This window comes from Amphiprion ocellaris, chromosome 24 (assembly GCF_022539595.1).
Source record: "Amphiprion ocellaris isolate individual 3 ecotype Okinawa chromosome 24, ASM2253959v1, whole genome shotgun sequence".
NCBI lineage: Eukaryota > Metazoa > Chordata > Actinopteri > Pomacentridae > Amphiprion > Amphiprion ocellaris.
Genome location: NC_072789.1, coordinates 2,519,764 through 2,540,103, shown reverse-complemented (window position 1 = coordinate 2,540,103; position 20,340 = coordinate 2,519,764). Strand labels below are relative to the sequence as shown.

General features: G+C 38.6%; 1 protein-coding gene across 1 annotated transcript in view; it reads right to left on the bottom strand.

Annotated features, from left to right (window-relative positions):
* Positions 1-20,340, bottom strand: part of LOC111566915 (cilia- and flagella-associated protein 47) — a 58,696-nt gene that overhangs the window by 27,580 nt on the left and 10,776 nt on the right. Inside the window, 25 exon segments of the mRNA XM_023267730.3 lie at positions 469-557; positions 786-936; positions 2,112-2,224; positions 2,677-2,811; positions 4,772-4,888; positions 6,468-6,565; positions 7,034-7,211; positions 7,706-7,801; positions 7,944-8,025; positions 8,978-9,115; positions 9,239-9,310; positions 9,425-9,638; positions 9,749-9,862; positions 9,972-10,072; positions 10,338-10,438; positions 10,750-10,867; positions 12,388-12,613; positions 14,347-14,563; positions 14,909-14,985; positions 15,102-15,285; positions 16,625-16,704; positions 16,876-17,023; positions 19,283-19,360; positions 19,469-19,600; positions 19,692-19,814. Coding sequence (XP_023123498.2) covers positions 469-557; positions 786-936; positions 2,112-2,224; positions 2,677-2,811; positions 4,772-4,888; positions 6,468-6,565; positions 7,034-7,211; positions 7,706-7,801; positions 7,944-8,025; positions 8,978-9,115; positions 9,239-9,310; positions 9,425-9,638; positions 9,749-9,862; positions 9,972-10,072; positions 10,338-10,438; positions 10,750-10,867; positions 12,388-12,613; positions 14,347-14,563; positions 14,909-14,985; positions 15,102-15,285; positions 16,625-16,704; positions 16,876-17,023; positions 19,283-19,360; positions 19,469-19,600; positions 19,692-19,814 — 3,182 coding nt within the window.

Here is a 20,340-nt window from a genome sequence, read left to right as displayed (position 1 = left end):
ATGTTTCATGGAATATCTCCATAGGGGTACAGAGGAACATTTCCAGCAACCATCACTCCTGTGTTCTAATGCTACACTGTGTTAGCTAATGGTGTTGAAAGGCTCATTGATGATTAGAAAACCCTTGTGCAGTTATGTTAGCACATGGAGAAAAGTAGGAGTTTTCATGGAAAACATAAAACTGCCTGGTGACCCCAAACTTTTGAACGGTAATGTACGTTCACGCAACAGAGTAGCAACATAAAATCACAAATCATCTGTATCCATACTCTTAAAGTCTCACTGCTGTTAGATTACAGAGAAAACTGCTCTCAGTTCCACTGGACTGGGAATAGTACATTAAATCTGATCAAATACACCCAGCCTTATCTGGACAGCTACAGTCTGCCACATGGGGAATATATTCATTTTATTATTGTTTATATGATAATTCAGGAGCACTGACGCTTTCCATTTTTAATGACCTACCTGAAGATAGCGGCTCTGTTGAAAGTATTAATTAGCGGCACTTGGATGGCTTTCAGCTGGTAGCACAGAGACTTGCACTTGACAGTGTTCTAAGGAGAGACAGTGTGAAGCAGACGGTCTGTTATCTTGTTCCATCAGCTACAGCTCTCTGCAGCAGAAAGCCTTCAGAAAGACACTATACTCCAAACTAGTGAGTAGTGATCCAGTCAGACAGACAGCGAGCAAATCAGTGAGGACTGAAGGCAGCTACTAGCAGTGGAGGAAGGGTAACTGCAGTGTGACAGTCAGTTGTCAGCGCTCGAGTAAATTATACTCACTGTAGGGGTGATGTGACTGACATTAGTCTTCAGGTTGAAGGCGAGAGTGGTGCAACGAAGGCCAAAGGCAGAGCTGGAAATGAGCAGTAGGACTGCCTCCATGGGTTGTAGGAAGGAGCAAGTGAAATGCACTGTCAGCTCCACGCTTGACCTGTGAAAACATCGACAGCAACATCCTATAATTGAACCCGTTTATAGCAAGCAGAATGCAATAGTTATGACATAACCTCTCATTTACAGGTTATGACTGATACATCATCAGCTTAAAGACAGCGTTTCTGGAAAGAAAGCGAGGGATTTCAAAATGGGACATGGGCTATTTTTAAATGCAGGTCTCACTTGAGAGCAACAGTGGTACATTTTAATGAGCTCCAGTATAGTCTCAAAGCAAAGCTAAATTTACTCAATTTGGACTGTGAGCTGAATAAGTTGAGAGGATGTTTTTGCTGCTCTGTGTAGGGCACAGGTCTGCCCAAAACAAGCTATTTTAGAAGTCGAGATGCACAGGCAGCACTTACTAACAATACAAGTTTTTGGAAAGTATTAATAATTGCAAAGGTATGCATAATGTTTCAGAAGGGAAACTTTCTTGTACAGCACTTTTTTTCAAGGTTGTATGCTTTACTTTGGAAAACACACTTGTAAACATATAATTACTATTAAAAGCACTGACAGAGGATCATCATATTACAAAATGTCCCGCTGGGAAATCTTCATGTGGACATCACTTTGATATGTACAGGCCACCTAAACATTGTGGCAGACCAAGCACCCCTCCTTCCCATGGCAACAGCAATCCATACTGTTGCCATGGCTGCCATATCTCAGTCCAATCAAGCATTAATGGAATGTGCTGGAACAAGCCTGAAAGCAGAATGCCACCACCATTCTTGACGGTAGGTTTGCTGTTCTTGGGGTTAAAGGGGTTAAAGGCCTCACCTTCTCTCCTTTAAACATATTTCTGGTTACTGCGGCCATTTTTTGTTTCATCCGACCACAGAAATGATGATTGAATTGATAGCATTTAACCCTCCTGTTGCACCAAAAAGAAATGTTGTTTCCTTGTCTGAAAAAAATCCAAGAAATTAGAAAAAAAAAATTCTGAAAATTTGCAAAACCTTCAGGAAGAAAATTCCAATAATTTCTTAAAAGTTTACCTTAAAAGTATTATTTTTTTTAAAAAATCCCCAAATTTGGCAAGAAAATTCTTGTAAATAATTTCAAAACATGAGTAAAAATCTTCCAAAAAAATCCTAAAAATATCTAAAGTCATTGTAACTTGAGATAAAATGTACAAAATGTTTCTTTTTCTAACTAAAGACATACTTTGGAGGAACGCTGACTGCAGACCCATTGGGAAGGGAGAAGAGGTGGGCGTCCTTTCCAAAAATGAAGGCCTGGTATTTGATCGGCTGACAGTACGGGCTTTTAAGGCGCACCTACAATCCACACACAAACACAAGCAGAAGTGGGTAAGCACAACCACAAAGAGACACACAGACAAATGGCGCTGTCAGAAAACAACACAACAATGAAATCTATCTCGCTTTGCACTAACAAACACCTAAGCATGTAATGTGGCTTAATCCGAAATATATATTTGGCTGTGTTTGTAATCCAGTTAGTGCATGTGCAGTTTTGTCTGTAATCCTATTAATGTATGTGTGTGTCAGTAATCCTGTTAATGTGTGTCTGCAGTCACAATAGCAGTGTTTATGTTTTGCTGCGGGTTGTTATCTATCAAGGTTATTATCCAAGTCATTATCAGTCCCTCCAGAGCTCATTTATTAGAGTTACAAGCAATGCGGTTTAATTCTTATTTAGATGTCTTCTAATACCAAAATCTGTGTGTGTGTGTGTGTGTGTGTGTGTGTGTGTGTGTGTGTCTTACCTGCTTACTGAGAGTGGTGTGCAGAGCTCCTGAAAGAGTAATGGTGTGTACAGGAAGGTACTGAGGCAGCCTCTCATACAGATGAACACATAGGATCAACATCTGCACTGGATTAGGATCTGACAGGTCTGTGGGCTGCGAACGTCACACAAGAACGTTAAACATCCACTTTAAGGTCGTTAATTAAGGTCATTGATGTCATAATTAGTCTATACTTCTCGATCAAAGCACCTAAAACCATAGCATGTGTAATGTGGTGACTTCATGTATGAGACTCAGAGGTAGTAGGATCAAACACATTCAAGTCTGCTTATTGGTGAAACTCCCTCCTGACACACTAAGTATGGATCACACCAGTTTACAGTGAAGAAGACACTAGCAGAGATGAAGTCAGTGTGCTGCAGGATGATCAGGGGATGAGGTGCAGCATTAACGATGCCAGTTTTCTTTCTATCATTTGCATGTGGTCAAGTTTAATCTACGAGATGTGAAAGATGCAGCGTGGCATTAAACCATCTTGAACCATTGAATGCCTTCAGAATTAGAATTAAAATGATGATTTCATTATAACGTTACTTTCAAGGGCCAAAAACCCTACAGGGGAATAAATATGAAGCTTTTAGTGTCTCCAGTGTCAAATCTGTAACCCCTGTAAAACCCCACTGCTGCAAAAATACAACATCAGTTTTATTTCTTTTTATTATATGTTTATTTGCTAATTTTTTCTATATTTGGGTTTTACAGGGTTATGCCGATTATATATAAATGATAAATACATAGGTTGCTTCGACGAATATTTCGACATAATTTAAAAAGAAACGGGCAAATGTGATGTATTAAGGGCTTCATTTTTTCAGCGCTTTTGGGCCTGAGATATGTCAGATTTGCACATTTCTTTTTAAATTACGTAGAAATATTAGTAGAAACAATCAATCTTTTATGCATAATCAACTCAAAAACTTTTTTTGTTTTCATTTTCCTTTAGGGACTTAATTTTCCAATGTTTTCAGGCTTGAGATATGTCACATTTGCCCATCTTTTTTAAAAGTTACGGAGTAACGTTAGTAGTATTTAATGTATATTCAGCTTAAAACGTTGTTTTCGTTTTTACTTTTCAGTGTTCTTTGTCTCAAATCCTTCAGATCCAGTGTTCAGGCACATGAGATACGTCACATTTGCACATTTCTTGTTAAATTATGTAGAAATATTAGTAGAAACAACCTATTTATGTATAATCGACATAACCTTGTAAAACCCAAACATAAAAAAATGAGGAAAAACAGATGATAGATAGATGGATAGATGGATAGATGGATAGATGGATGGATGGATGGATAGATGGATAGATAGATAGATAGATAGACAGACAGACAGACAGACAGACAGACAGACAGACAGACAGACAGACAGACAGACAGACAGACAGACAGACAGACAGACAGACAGACAGATAGATAGATAGATAGATAGATAGATAGATAGATAGATAGATAGATAGATAGATAGATAGATAGATAGATAGATAGTATATTTTTGCAACAGTGGGTTTTACAGGGTAAAATCAGTGCCTGTTAGGACAAAAAGACAAGATGAGTCCAGTGCTCATGTCTGCATTGAAAACGCTGTTAAAGACTGGCTGAATTCTACAGCCTGAGGTGAAGCTAATGCTGACAACCAACCTGAACAGGCTCTGGCTACTCTGGGAGTTTTTGTGGAAACATAGGCCTGATTTATGCTTTTTTCTGAATATTAGTCGAGGAGTGAAAGAGTCATTTCCTTCATTTTGATGCAGGAAGTGCTTAGCATCAAATATCTTTTATTTTGGTATCTGAAGCTGTGGTCAGGTCGCAGAGCCGTGCCTTTCTCGTTAAACATGTGATTTGAATGGAACAGTGATACAAAAGAGTGCAAAGAAAAGGGAGGACCATCATGTTTCCGTGTACATGCAGGAGACTTGGGTTCATGTCTCTTGGTTAAATTCTTGGAATTTATTATTGGCTACATCACCTGCTTAAATGTGGACACCAAATCCTGAGTCAGGTTTAACTGGTAGTCTTTGTGAACTTGTGGAACACAGCATCCACCCCATATTTACCTGCATATTTATGTTGAGACCAAGTGCAGTTAAAGCCTGAGTTATGATGATATTGTTGTGAAGGATCTGCTCCAGGCTGCTGGTTGTGGTGTACATCCTCTGGAAATGGCTCCTGATCTGAATAGGAGTGAGTAAGTTTGTTTAGATAACAGTCACGGATTTCACAGATTTTTTGAATTTTGGCAGCAGCTTCTCTTTTACTCTTTCAGGCAACCATCTACAAGTGCAGGGGTGTCAAACATACAACCCGTGGGCCAAAACCGGCCGCCAGAGGGTCCAATCTGCCCGGATGACTTTGCAGTGTCACACTTAACGTAGCACGATATAATGTCAGTCAGCAGCTTTAGTACAAAAGAGTTTGGTTTGGTGGAACCCTATTGTTGATGCACTGCCACAACTTTTATATGCTTTTTCCGAATAAATTTTACAAATTTACAAGGCAGTGGGACAACTTTACCTTCTTCTTCTTCGTTCAGGTCGTCACGATTACTTCACAGATGTAAAACTGAATTTAAATTACATACATACATATTGACAAATCGTTTTGATCATAAAGTATAATACTATATTGTTCAATCCAAGATACCTGTGACTGAATGTTTTGTGCCTTTGTAGATACTCTGTGATCTGTGACCTGCAAATGTGTAAATAATAAACCGAGTCATAATATTGGTGAAACTGCATTTGGGTCAATATATAACTGAGGGACTTTTGAAGTCCATGGGATATATCTTGCATACATTTTTCTTAAAAGTTAAAAAAACTAATGTTTTTTATGTTCATTATGATCATGTCTTTACAAATTCCATCATTATTTATTATGGAAACAATCACTTATTAATAGAAAATGACTGGATATCACTAAAATATCAGTGAAATAACCATTCTAATTTAATAACAACCACCTTCTAATTAGCTAAACAATAATAAAATGAGCTGATTCAAAAATAGTTTTGATTGTGATCTTTTTATTAAGTTAAGGTAATCATGACAGATATTTCTTTTTTGGCAAGATATCAAATTTCATATAGTTATTTAATATAAAGTAGTGTGTGAGTCAAGTGTGGATTTATCACATATCAACAGGTTTACTACAAAATCTTCATAAAGAACTTTCAATTTCAATTTTACTCAATTGTATATATAATATTTAGAGGAATCTTTGTCTAAAAATGTCACGTGTCTGGTTAGAATCAAAGAAATGTTGATTTTAGGCCTGAAAACAACAAAAATGTCAATGATGATACAAAAAGTCAGGCAATTATATATTGACCCACTTGTTTTTCTAAAGAAATTTCAGGTTGTTCATGTTTTGTCAAAAGATATTTCGATAAATGTGAACATTTTCAGAATGTACTTTGACTTTTTTACACTAAAACAAAGAGAAAATTGGAGTTGTTGTTATTTCTATGTTATTTTGCTGTGACTTTACTGGTGTGGCCCACTTGAGATCAAATTGGGCTGAATGTGGAACCTGGACTAAAATGAATTTGACACCTCTGTTCTGGAGGATTCCACTATTAAAATACAGAGCAAGTGCACTCTCTCTCACTCACAAATGGAGCTTATCATGTTAAGAGGTTCCTTAATCTTGTTCAGATCTAATTACATCAATCACAGTGCCACTTCCAGGTATTAACAGCCATCTCTCACACTGGGAAAACCACCTCTCCCACTTGTGCTCACACTCACACACCAGATAAGGGCAGTAGGCAGTAAGCAGAGCAGCCAGCACCAGTCCATCTGTCAAGTCCAAGTCAAAGTTCACTATCCAGCGTGCAGATGGGATTCCACCTGCAGATCAGTAAAATGTAGAAACTACTATTATGAATCGATTGGTCAGAAATAAGGCATCAACTGGAATATTTTTTGCTTTATATCTTAAAGAAGAACATTAAATTCTGCTTCTAGTTTTCAAGAAATACTATCACAGAGTCTACTTTAACTCAGAAAATAGGAAATGTACAAAATATTCAATTAAAAACTCCTCAAAGAATTAAAAAGGTTAGAGAAGCACCATTTCCAATGTGGTTATAATGAGCATGTGAGCATCAGAACTGGACAATAGAGCAATGGAAGAAGGTGGCCTGGTCTGATTCATCACATTTCTTTTTACATCACATGGACAGTAAGTGCAGGTGTATCATGTATCTGGTGAAGATATTATTGTACACTGCCTTTTCTAGTAAAGCATCAAGAGAATGCTATGATGACTGACTGCCGAACAAACCTTTAAAATAATGCACATGTTGTGTGTCCTACCTGTACTCCATGCAGTCTCCCTCATGTTCTGGTAGTGGATGTTGAGCCAGGAGAGCAGCTGTAGCTCCCAGGATGAATAGACGTTACTGGTCAGGGTTTGTGAACTGACAGAGAACATTCCTTCTACATCGTTGGAGTTCGGAGTTTTGTTCTCTGACACGCGACACAACACCAGTACCTGGCAATGTGCAGAGGAGTTTCAATAGTGAGATTCAACTGGGTTCCCAACACAAAAATGTTCTCTGACTTTCACTGAGCTGCTATGAGTTAATTATGTGTAAAGTGATGTATGATTATAATAACTGATATTTACAAGATTACCAAATGGGTCAATATATAATTGTGGGACTTTTTGTATCATAGTTGACATTTTTGTTGCTTTCAGGCCTAAAATCAACATAATCTTCTATTGTCTAATATATAAAGATTAAATGAAAACTGTAACCATTATTTGATAATCTTGTAAATATTTATATTTTTACTGATAACCACTTGCAAGAAAGGATAGGAATCGGGAGGAAGGTAAGCCATAAAAGGTGCAAGGGACTGATGACAGGAAATTACAGCTATTAACGCCACATAGACATATTTTAAAGAAAATCTAAGTACTTGTAAAGTTAAAGAACCTAAAGATAAGGCATATAATGTAACCAGACACCTTTTGTATTTCACCTTGTATATCTGTAGCAGCACATCAGTCCAGGATCGTTTGCTCAGAGACTCATAATCAACAGTGTTAAAGTCCAAGTCATTTTCTGCATCGTTAGACTGAGAGAAACACAATCGACATGTAACAATAAGGCCACACTAAAGCAGTCACTTATAATCTTCCATTCCAATACTATAAAACTTAATTTAGAGGAAGCAATATGGGTTAATAAAGAAATATTTTCTGTGTGTATATGTATACCTGTAGGGAGCACCAGTGTTTAAACTCCAGCGCATCTAGCAAGAACTCTGGTCTGATATGACAAAGGCAGGCTCCCTGCACCCTAAACACACAGTTACAGTGGACAGAAAAAAGCAATGACTCAAAAGTGTTCTACAATGTAATTTTAAAAAAAAATTTCAGGTATAACATAATGGAACATTGTTGGTTCCACCTGTCAAAGTACAATTTTGCCAATCACAGAGGGACTCTTGCATGTATGCTCCTGGCATGAGACTAAAGACCCAGAATATTTACCCTGAGTAAGATATCCCCCAAAGAGTGAGACAACAACCATAGGGAAAAATGTGGATTTCAAAATTGACATTAAAAAAAGATTGTATTTAACATTACAAAAGTAGTTTTTTTTGCAAAAAATTCAATGTGAAAAAGCATCTCAAAAGAGCATTTCCTATTTCAGTGACAGAAGTATCCTACAAATATTGACCAAACTGTCAAAAATGCATACTGTTTAAAGAGATTATCCTTCACATTGTGATTTCATTGGTTACCCACATCCTTCCTTGTCTGCACCACAGAAAACCTACCCAGGAATTAGCCTGATCAGATGCCAAGTTAGGAATCTTATTTCAATTCAAAATACTGTACATATGTCAGTGTTTCACTGGATGTTTATAAATTCAACCACATTGTTTGCATGAAGAGAAACTTTAGAGACAGTGTTTTAAAGATGGGAAGATTTTAAAGGCAGATATGAGATGGGAACAATCTCCTCAGAAACTTACAATTTGCTCATTTGTCACATTTTGTGTTGCACTATAGCAATTTTACATGTTGAATTTTCTTCCTTGCATATGTTTCTTCGTACTGCTGATGACATTTAGTCCAGATTCTTGTCTTGTTATGAAGGTTCCAGAAATATTTTAGGAGTGACCAAGTAACATAGTCATACTAATATCTGTCTTAAAGTGAACGAGGCGTTTATCCAGATACAAGTGTATGTGAAATGTGAAATTACTGCCACATGTTGATGACAAGTTGTGTGTAAGGTCTACCTCAGAAAAGCAAGTATAGCTTCATGCTGTTGCAGCAGCTGATTCGTGCGCTGGTCTATATGGCTGGAAAAGTTCTGGCAGTGAGGAATACCAGGAATCTGTTTGCCAGTCAGGTGTTGAAGCATGTCCACTACAGACCTACACACACCGATACAGAGATTTAATGGCCAGAAAGTTGACTGCATGTATCCTGAGCCAGATTAAATTAAATTCCTTAAGAGCGTCAGTGAAACTATTATCTGCTGTTTTATACACACCCACCTTGTATCTTTGTTTTGTCTGACACTATAAGTCCGTCCACTGGATTTGTTTGTCCGAGTTTTTGACACAACTCTGAAAAGAGACAAGACATACAATAAGAATACAGAAGCGGAGTCCTATTAACATCCACCAAACTCTACATTTGGTTTGAGCTTGAGCTAAATTTGGAGGAAATGCTGATCCTACCTTCTGAGCGTGTGTGGCACAGTGATAGGGTGTGGTCCATCTGGCCATCCAAAGAGGCTAAACCACCTCTCCACAGCCAGTAATACATTCTGGTAGTATGGTCCCGTCTCTGTGTTGGCAGCAGGGAATTCTGGGACGCTGAGATTGGTCGGGGTTTCTGTTGTAGGAGAGACTTCTGTGTCCCTGCTGGCCTGTCCGCTCATACTGTCACTACCTGAAATGGTAGATGCAAAGACTGTCATGCAAAAATATAGAGATCTACCAAACTGGTACAAAGAGACAAACAAATGCATCACCCACAACATGTAGATTTCATTTTCTGACCTGAATTCCTCATTGTTGAGCTGTTGTGATCAAATGAAGATGATGATGAAGTTATTCCAGAGGCAGGGCTTGGTGTGTGACAGCGCTGAAGGATCGCCTCAACAGCTGTGGCCCCTAAACGACACATATGGCATTCAGACACAAGGAGAATATATGAAAAAAGTAACATTTTTAAAATTACCAAGAGGTGTATTCTACCAATCTTGTGTTTGTTACAGAGTACCTGTCCTGAGAACTATATGTTGTGTGGAACGGTGCAGAGCCATGTAGGGCCAGACGGTCAGCAGACAGTTGTCACATATGACATACAACTTAGCCTTAAAACTGAGGAGGAAACACAGAATCAAGGAGAAAGACCGGAATAAAATACAGTGGTAGATTGGTTCAAGCTTAAATGCATTTTTTTAAACATGACTTAAGGAAAGAGTTGATCCTGTAAGGTAAAACATTGTGTATTTAAATAGAAAAAATGACAAAGGAGCTTATTTACAAATTTGCTGATCACAATTCAGCAAAAGTTTCACTGATGGGAACTAAATTACAATATCTTGATTTATTCTTGACGAAAATTAGGTGAGAACAAGGTTACCTGTTTTGCAGGTGATCAGTAAAGGTGATGGTTGTGCAAAGAGACAGAGGGACAGCGGAGCAGAACGAGACACTGCAGAGCAGAGACGCAACACTGGCTTCCTGTTGGGGGCAGATTGCAGATAGGATAAAAATGCTCTATTATTTTAGAGATCATGAAGGTATTTTCACTGAAATGTCACCAAGAAAATTAATCACACTTTTAATGTTGTTCTAGTGTTTTCTCCTCTGATCACCAGATGAAGACAGACTTGATGCCATAACTCTGTATTGACACAAATATGGCACATTTACACTGAATTTAGACCATATGACACAAAAACCTCCACTGTGGCAAGTCAGTATAAGTAACAGTGTTTTTGGTGAGACGGTCCTGTGGGTCTTTTTCTTCATAGGGTTAACAAGGACTGTACCTTGTCATGGTCCTGAGCAGGGATGGTGTTACCCTCTGGAAAGATGACACTGACAGGTTGTATCTTTGTACCATCCTCCATTTTTATCTCATCCACTTGAGCCGATACATTTGTTCCACTGCAAACGGAAAAAGAGGCTGATATCAGAAGATAGACAGATAGATAGATAGTTAGATCCAAACTTCAGTAATAATATTTTATTATTGTTGGACAGTAGAAGCAGCACTTTGGCTGGCTTTAGCACCTGAACTCAGCTAACATGTTCACGATCAGGGTGGTGGATCCAGTTTTCAAAAAGGGGAACCAGGGAGTGTGCTCCAGTTATTAGCTTATTCTGGGGTGCTGGAAAGAAGGCTCTAGCTGATTGTTCAACTTTAGATTCAGGAGGAACACCGTCCTGGTGGTGGAACAGTGGACTTACTCTTTACCCTTCGGAGTTGCTCAGGGGGTCATGGGAATTTGACCGGCCAGTCCATGTGTGTGTTTTGTGGATACGTGTTGACAAAACACTCAGCTGGATGAATGGATGGATGGATGGATGGATGGATGGATGAATGGATTAATCTCTCTGTGATGCTTAGAAAAAAAGGCTGAACCTCAGCCTAAAGCAGACTTGTTGATGTTGATGTTTTATGACATCTAGACACTCATAGCTAAAGTACAACTACAAAGAGCATACATTTTCACAGTCACATTATAAGCTGTGTGTCATCAGCTCAGCAATGGAGGAAGTGAATATGTCGTCACCTTTCTGACTCTAAATGCTAAAATGAAATGAAGATGTGGTTATGGTGTATGAAATGCATGGTTAGTATGAAGACAAGAAGAAATGGATGACAGTAATTTCTTGGGGAAAACCAGAAATGTCAGAGATATGTTGCCTCAGTCTATTTAAAAGATTGAACTGTATCTAAATTAGTCCAAAGAAGAAGTAGCATCAAAACTGATAAGTTTTTATGGTATCCAGATTTATCTTTATTTATTTTAGTAGTTCTGAGATGGTACTATGATAAGCACAAAAACTAGACAGAAACATTTCTAATTTATTGCATTCATTGCAGCGTTTGCAGTGTAGGCATGATTGGGACCTTGATAATATTAGGCAGGTGGTTTTAATGTTGTGGCTGATTGATGTATGTATTTGTGAGAAGAATAAAGATCTTAAAATATGCATTGCCCTCCTCTGTTTAGTCATGGGAACATGATACTAAAAGTGCTGCCAGAACTGGAATAATGCAACCAGATTTCTGTCCACTCTGAAATCTGAACAACGGCATAAACCACCTAGCAATGTGGATTAGCATGTTGGCTTACAATGTGAAATCCAAAAGCCAACATGACTGCAGACGTGCCAGTCGAAGAATCCTGATAAAAATCCCACTGAAATAAATGATGTAGTGAGTTTGAGATTGTGGCTTTGTTTCCTCAGCATCCATTTAGTTCCAATGGCTCAACACAGATGGTAAACTGCCACAAGTCAGAAAAACATTAACTCAATAAAAGTCTATCATTGTTATTGCTCAGTCTACCCAAAAAAGCTGACAGCTACAACTGTGATCACAAAGCAGTTGTCCGTATGTCATGATCCATGCTGTTTAAAATGGCCTGGAGTGTGAGTGTTTGTGTGTTTGAACCAACCTTGGATAACCTACAGCCAGCAAGGTAAGTGTGGTTTCTGTGTTGCTGTCCAGGGGTACCGGGGTGAGAAGAATTTGAGGTGGGTGGAGGATGATTCTGGGAAGCTGGAAGGTAATGGTGATGGACAGCTCCCTGTAGGGCTGATGTCTGTCCTCTCCTCCTATCCCCTCGTCTCCCTTGTCTCCCAGGTAAAGAGGGAGGGACAGTTTCATCACTTTTTCAGACCCTAGGAGAGAAAAATATCCAAATTTCTTCATATACAAGCCAGTCAGTGCAGGACGAATGTGAACTTAGATGTGTCCATTAAGGGTTTACTTGCAGCTTACTATTAGTAGCCCAAATAGAAAACCTCTGTGAATGCCATACACTTATACTTACCTAAATACATCACTGCTCTTGATGGTTATGGCTGAAGGAACTTGGGTTGTTTTGGTGTCAGTGGAGCAAAAAAAAGGGAGGCAAAGAAAGACTCTTTTTCTACTATTCATCGGTACACATTTGAAAAACTATCGCCCATGTGAGGACTCCAATTTAAGAATGAAACAAGGTTTAACAGTTAGAATGCAGATGTAACTGCTGTTCTGTGGTACAATGTGGATTAAAGAATGAAAACACAACTCAGCTGCACTGCATATGACATGACTAATGGTGTATCATTCACAATTCAGATTCTACAGGAAATTCATGTATATTTCATCTGCTTCAAGACAACTTGATAAATGTTGTGACTCCTGCTTACTTCAAGCCAGACGGTTGGTGGCTTCATATAGACCAGGGGTGTCAAACTCATTTAGTTCAGGGGCTACATTCAGCCCAATTTCATCTTAAGTGGGCCGCACCAGTTAAATTACAGCATATTAACCTGTAAAACTCCAAATTTTTCCTTTGTTTTCATTCAAAAAAGTATGTTCTTCAAATGTTCACATTTAATAAACAAAACATAATGAACAACCTGAAATTTCTTCAGAAAAATAAATTCAATTTCAGCAATAATATGCCTCAGTTCATCATTTTCACATTACAACTTACAGATCACAGTGTGTCTACAAAGAAAAAAAACATTTAGTCATGATCAAAACAACAAAAAGCAAGACAAAATATGACAAAAATGAGACACAAAATGACAACAATGAGAATAAAACAACAAAAAAATGAAACAAACCACATGAAACAAAACCAAAAAGAGACAAAAAACTTTTGCAAAAAAGTTACAAAGTGCTAAAAAAAATGGACAAATGACAAAAACGGGACAAAAAATTACACAAACGACACACACAAGACAAAAAAGCAAGCGTGACAAAAAGGAAATAAAACAAAACAAACAAGAAATAAAATGACAACATGAGACAAACGACAAAAAAACAACAAAAATAAGACAAAAATATTACAAAATGAGACACAAGGCGACAAAAGAACAACGAGCAATATAATATTTTACTTTATGATCAAAACAACTTGTCCAGAAATTATTTTAAATTTATAGTTTTACAAATTTACAATTTGCAGTTAATGTCTGCTCTGTAATTTTTACTCTTTACAAAATCATCCCACTGGCTGGATTGGACCCTCTGGAGGGCCGGTTTTGGCCCGCGAGCCGCATGTTTGACACTCTAAATACAGACAGTCAAAATTAAAGCATTGTACAAATACAAAAAAGACCCAGCGACCAGTTTCTGGTGGCTTTCTGCTTGACATAATTAGGTATTGTCTTATGGAAATGGGTCCCAGGTGAAGCATAATTCCTTTTTTATGGTCTATTGCCAAAGATTATTAAGGCTGCACGATATAATGGTCTACTCTGGCGTGAGAACATTGTTTCACTCAATTACATTTTAATTTAGTTTTTGTTTTACTTTATCTTAATTTTCGCTCAAGTACAATGATATTCTGAGGGATGAGACGATAGAGAGAAACTGTCATCCATCATCATGTGTTTGTGTGTTTCCCATCATTGCTCACCTGGTCTGATAGCCTCTGGGCGGATGCTGACCACTAAGCAGATGGACTGGCCAGGCCCCAGACTGCCAGACGATGGAGATACCGCACATAGCTCCCCATCTCTTTTCTCTTTTGTTGATGCTTCTGTTGCATTGCAGTCGATCCACCAGCACACACACTCCCTGGTGACCCCACGCCAAAACACACTCTCTTTACACACTGCTTTCAGCTCTACTTTCTATGAAGGGAGAAAAGAGGAAAAGACAGAGGAAAAAACAGACAGAAGTAAAAGTGGGAAAAAATTTGTCATAAAATGGTGTCAGATGTTCCAACGATAAAAGTAAAAGTGATGGAAAAAGAAGTCTAATGGTGGAAATGAGGAAGTCTCTTGGATGAGAGGTGAAATGTCTGAAGGAAATTAAAAGAGAAGCCCAGCTGCTATTTTACTGGCGCTCCTAGGATGACCGGAGAATCTACACAGACATGTAAAAATGAAATCCAGCCACAATTTTGAGAGAAGGACTGCCAAAAAATACAAGTCAGGGGAAGAAATAAAGTAATGAGCTCATGCATTTGCTGATACCTTAGTATAAGTGTCAGATTGTGGTAAGACATCAAACTGTAGACTGGAGGGGGACATTTCCAGAGGGGCACACAGCACTAAAAATGTTTGAACACAACAAGAGAAAAAACGTTACATTTAGGTACATGACCCTAGGGCCATGTGTAAGATTTGTGACAAGCATTTTAAATGCTGCTACTAAAAACGAGCTCACCTGTGGCCTGTATGCATGGCGGCTGTTGGGTCACCCTACTGACAGAGTAAGCAAGCGGTTTCACCGTGTGCTTCCTGGTACCGGTGGCCAGCGAGGAGGATGGAGTGGAGAAAGCAGACTGAGGAGCACGAGGCCATCTCACTCCATTGACCTTCACTGGCAGGTAGAAGTCATAGCTGGCCGTCTGCAAGAGAACGTTTCATTTAATGTTCTTCTACTACATAACTCAGAGGATTTGCCAGTCAGAATAGTTAGGCAGACATAATAACTGTTGTATCTTACTTGCAGAGAGACCCACTCTTTAGCCTATTCCTTACAATTCTCCTGTATTTTTGGTTTTGGAAACTGTTTGGAAACCTAAATGTGGTTTTAAGGCGGAATTTTTACATTACATATTATAGACATTGCAGATTCACACAGGATAAAAAGACCTCTGCAATTATTACAATATACTAAAGGTCCCCTGGTAATACTAGTCTCCTGTAAACAGGGCTTTATGTGTTGTTTATTTGTTTCTATCTGCCATCCTTTCATCTCTCCCCTTTACCCTCACCCCAGTAGGATGAGGCAGATGGCTGCCTTCTCTGAACCTGGCTCTGACTTTTTTCTTCCATAGTCACTAAGAGCTTTCTCAAAGGAAATTAAAATGATTCCTCTGTGCAATATAATATTGTAAGTTTGACCTTTTCATATGATGGGCCATGAGATGACTAAAGTTGTGAATTGGTGCAATATCACTCTTTACATGTAAAAGCGCTGTACTCTATCAAGGCTACTCAGTCGTTGTATCATTTCTGACAGCTAAAATCTTGAAAAAATTCATGGCAGAAATCACAGCAACATAGAATGTGTCCATTTAATATAGATGTACCCACGAACAAAATGATCTTGAGCAAAGGTGTGTGTTCTGCATGTGTACGTTATGTACAGATACCGGATCACGTGACCTAAATATGTAGCGGGTGGCAGGAATTGATGGGACTCAGAAACACCCCCACAATTAAATCAATTGTTCCTTGGATCATTTCTGATGGATAAGTCCCCAGGATTTGTAGTAGGATCACAATCGTGTGATCGTCAGCAGGCAGCTGACGTAGTGTTCACTTGTTGTCATGGTTACAGTTACGCCGTGCCGCTATCTGGCAATGATACAGAAACCTTGAACAAATCCGTGGATCCAGACTATAAGCTGCATCACTGCCAAAATCTAATCATTTGGTCCTTGTGTCATTTCTGACCTTCCCTGAAATTTCATCCAAATCCAGTCTGTTTTTGAGTAATGTTGCTAACAGACAGACAGACAAACAGATGGACAAACGTTCACTAATTGTCACATAATTGCAGCATTCCTTGGCAGAGTAATTATCCTGCTACAGTCATATGCCCACTAGTGACAGATGTAGAGAAACACAAAGCTTGATAGGCCTGCTGTGCCTGGCTATGAGGCTTATCAAACAGGCACTTCATGGATGCAAAGATCTTCATGTGTCTTGCATTCTGGGAGATGGTGGATCAAATCTCACCTGTGTGGGGCAGAAGACAAGGGAGCAGTTCAGTGTCTGGTTGCCCTGGACCTCCACAACACTCATGCCTGGTGGCATTTCTGCTTGTAAAAATTCACAGAAACAATCAAAACAGCCCCCACAGGCCAAACTGAACACCTGAAGCACACCTGTAATGTCTAATCTAATACAGCCCACTCTGTACATCTAGTATATACACATCAACTCTCATCCTGGGGGATATTCTACATTGATTGCGTGTCAATACGTACTTGCTGAAGGTTGAGGGAGCTGGAAAGAGAAGTCTTTATATTCCGACAGGTGGAAGGCGACCCATGCTGCAGCTGGGGAGTTGTTTGTCAGAGTAAATGGTTTCACTCGCTGGGATCCAACATGGACGCCACAGAACTGGAAATGTGACTGAAAGAGGGAGTGAGAGCAAAGATGAGGTGACGAATGAATCTGTGAGGCAGATATCTGAAAACCTGGAAAATTGCATGTACTATGAAGCCTGAACCCGCATTTTTGGTGTATCAAAGTGAATGAAATCAATAAATGTCGTCACAGTTAACTTTCAGAAACATTTAAGTCAAACAGTGTCTGCAAGCCTTTAATCTTTTAAGTTTAAGTGACAAAACTTATCTAGAAACTTCCTTCTCAAAGTTTCTAAGAGCTACTTAACAATAAAGCTCTGCCAAGGAAATGGTTCCAACATCTCCACAGCTTTAGTAAATAAAAATGAAAGAGAAAGTATAATTTTCTGTGAAATTTTCAATGACCAGAGGCATACAAAAGCAGATTATCCTTGACTACATTCCTTTCAAAGACTCAGCCAATGCTGTTTCCAAAGACATGCACACATTCACATGCACTTCAATGCAGAGTTTAAAGTTTTTTCTTTCTCCTGAAAAGGTCATTTTTAACTTTGTTCTTTATTTTGTTCCTCTGCTGAACAAGGTCTTTATCACTTGTGTGTGGATGAATACAACTGAAAATCCACAGAAATGATAAATAAGTCCCTTTCCAACTAGAGTTCTATTCAAAACTGCATAACTCATCTTATTTTGGAGCATGTTCATGTACAGTTTGTTTCTGAATGCTACCATGCTACCAACCCAACATAACTCCAGACACAGATGTATTGCACACTACAACTGCATATTATATCATATATTTGTATATTTGCAGAACCATATTGGCTCTGTGATGGAAAGAATGGCCAACAAAAGGAATGTCTTACCTCTCGGATATTACAGCACAATGAACATTTTAAGAATTGTTTACCTGTTTCATGCTTTTTATTTTAGATTTTTGAACCTCCATGGAGACCTATTAAATGTGACATATTTTACGGTACTACACGACTGTTCCTCTACTAATTGCTAATCTATTCAAATATTTCTGAATTGGTGCAATGCTTCTTTCACTTCATACAGTCACAATCACTTGCTATTACAGTATAAAACAATTTGCAAATGTTGTTTATAAAACTGAAGATGCTTTCGGTCAAAGGTTCCAAATCTATTCTGCAAAAGTGTAAGGTGCCTTAGATGTTTAGATTCTTATACATCAGTAAAAGTAAGAGAGGGGCATCTGACTGGCCCCAAAACTCATTCTACAGCTCGACAGCAAGTCTAAATAAATGCCATTGCTGTAAACTGGTAAGGTTACCATCATGTATAATATGTATCCATTATGCTACTGAATTTGTGCCCCGTCTTGATCTGACATGGTATCAAAAGACAACGCTGCCTGTGGCTAAAAAAATTCTAATTATTAGACAAAACCCCTGCAGAGTTTAGATATTACAGGAGGTGTCCTCTTTTCACTTTTACTTTACAAACGTGGATTACAGCAGCGCGTAGTCATAAGGAACCAGCTCTTGTTAAGCCTAATTATATTTAAATCCTATATGCAAATGGTTTAGTTCAACCCTGCATGTAAAATTAATGAGAAAGCCAAACTGCAACAGTATATCTCTAGACAGCTGTCGAGTTTCAATAAGTAAGCTGTGAAGTAACATGAAGGAGGTTAGAACTGAGTGGGTGGATGAGTGGATGTTTTTTTTCTTTTACCGAATTTTTTCCTCTCTTTGTTATATCTTGTTTTTATCTCACATTCAAGCCTCAGAGAAATGTACACACACACACACACACACACACACACACACACACACACACACACACACACACACACACACACACACACACACACACACACACACATATAGATATATTTGTGTGTGTGTGTGTGTGTGCACGCGTCTAAGATAAATAGAGGAACTGATTAACTAAAAGGTAAATACTACTATAATTTTAAAAATTAGGACAAATGACTTTGTATAGGAAAAACTAGAGAAAGGTCAAACTGAAAAAAATGTGCATCTAATCAAATCTAATCAATCTCTGAATATCAAAGACCTACATGCAGGACATCAGCAGGACTGCTGGAAAATTCCCAGAAAATTTCAGGAAATTTCCAGGAATTTTTTAGCCATTTTTATGTCAACTTTGAACAGTGACTAAAATGTAGATATGAACACACAGGGGGAGCTGAGTGAGAAAACTCCTGGAAAATTCTCATACAGTTGCAGGAAAAATCCCATAAAATTTCCATTAAAAAATAAATGTGAATTTTCCAGGAATTTCATGGAAAATTCACACAAACACAAGCACTCACCACACTGATGTCTACATCTGGAGGCTCCACTGATCCGCCCACCCTGAGCTCAATGGACTTCATGCTCCTCAGAGCTATCTGTAATATAAAGACATTCTGTGCATACTTTCACACATAGACGTATTTACGCATGGACCAACCATCATAACACGAAAATAGGGAGCCATCTCTCTTCTTTTCTCTTACCTCAACTCTTGTGTCAAACTTGATGACACAGTCTGGGTTGAAGCGGATATTAAGCACAGCCTGCCCCCTGCTGGGCACCACACCTTCAGAAGGACTCACCACCATACCTGGCAGAGGGCACACATCTAGAACCTGCCTCAGACAAAGAGGTAAAGACACTGGCTATATTTGATTCAAACAAGGATCTGCTAAAACAAGGCTGTGTGTGTTTAGATGTGGACACCTGGTAGTATCCATGGTTCTGTCCAGTGTTGTGTAAGACAGCAGTCCTTAAAGAGGGCATGTTGAGAGGCACTGATCCAAATGTGACCTGCGTCTCTGCCAGCTGGATACTGGTGGCTACAACCTGAGAGGACGACAGCGAGAAAAGGAAAATTCTCTGTGTTACATATCGTTGCTCTGTGAAATTCAATGCATTGTGCTGTTCTGATACATTTTTACTGACCCACTCTCCCTTAACCTGCTTTGTCTAATTCCACTCTTTACAGGATGGTAACATAACAGCAGGAGACAAAGAGTTTTTCAATAAATAAAATAGTTTCATAAGCTTTACCTAAAACGCAGCAGTTCTTGTTGCTGAATTGTGTTCTGGTCTATTGAGGCTGCAGCAGAGTAGAAATCCATATGTGCCTCTTTGATGGATTTGGCTTGGTTGAACATTGAAAATAAAGAGTCAACAAAGAGACTCTTTCTGTTTATTCATTCATTTGTCATTGATGTCTCAGGCTATTGAAAGTATTTTTTGCAGTTAACTTTAGCTGTGGCTTTCTTACGTCTTCTCAAGGTGAACTCACAACATTTATGTTTGGCCACTTATGCATGAAAGGAAGAAAAATACCAGACAGCACGAAATAAGAAAGCAGACTTAAAAA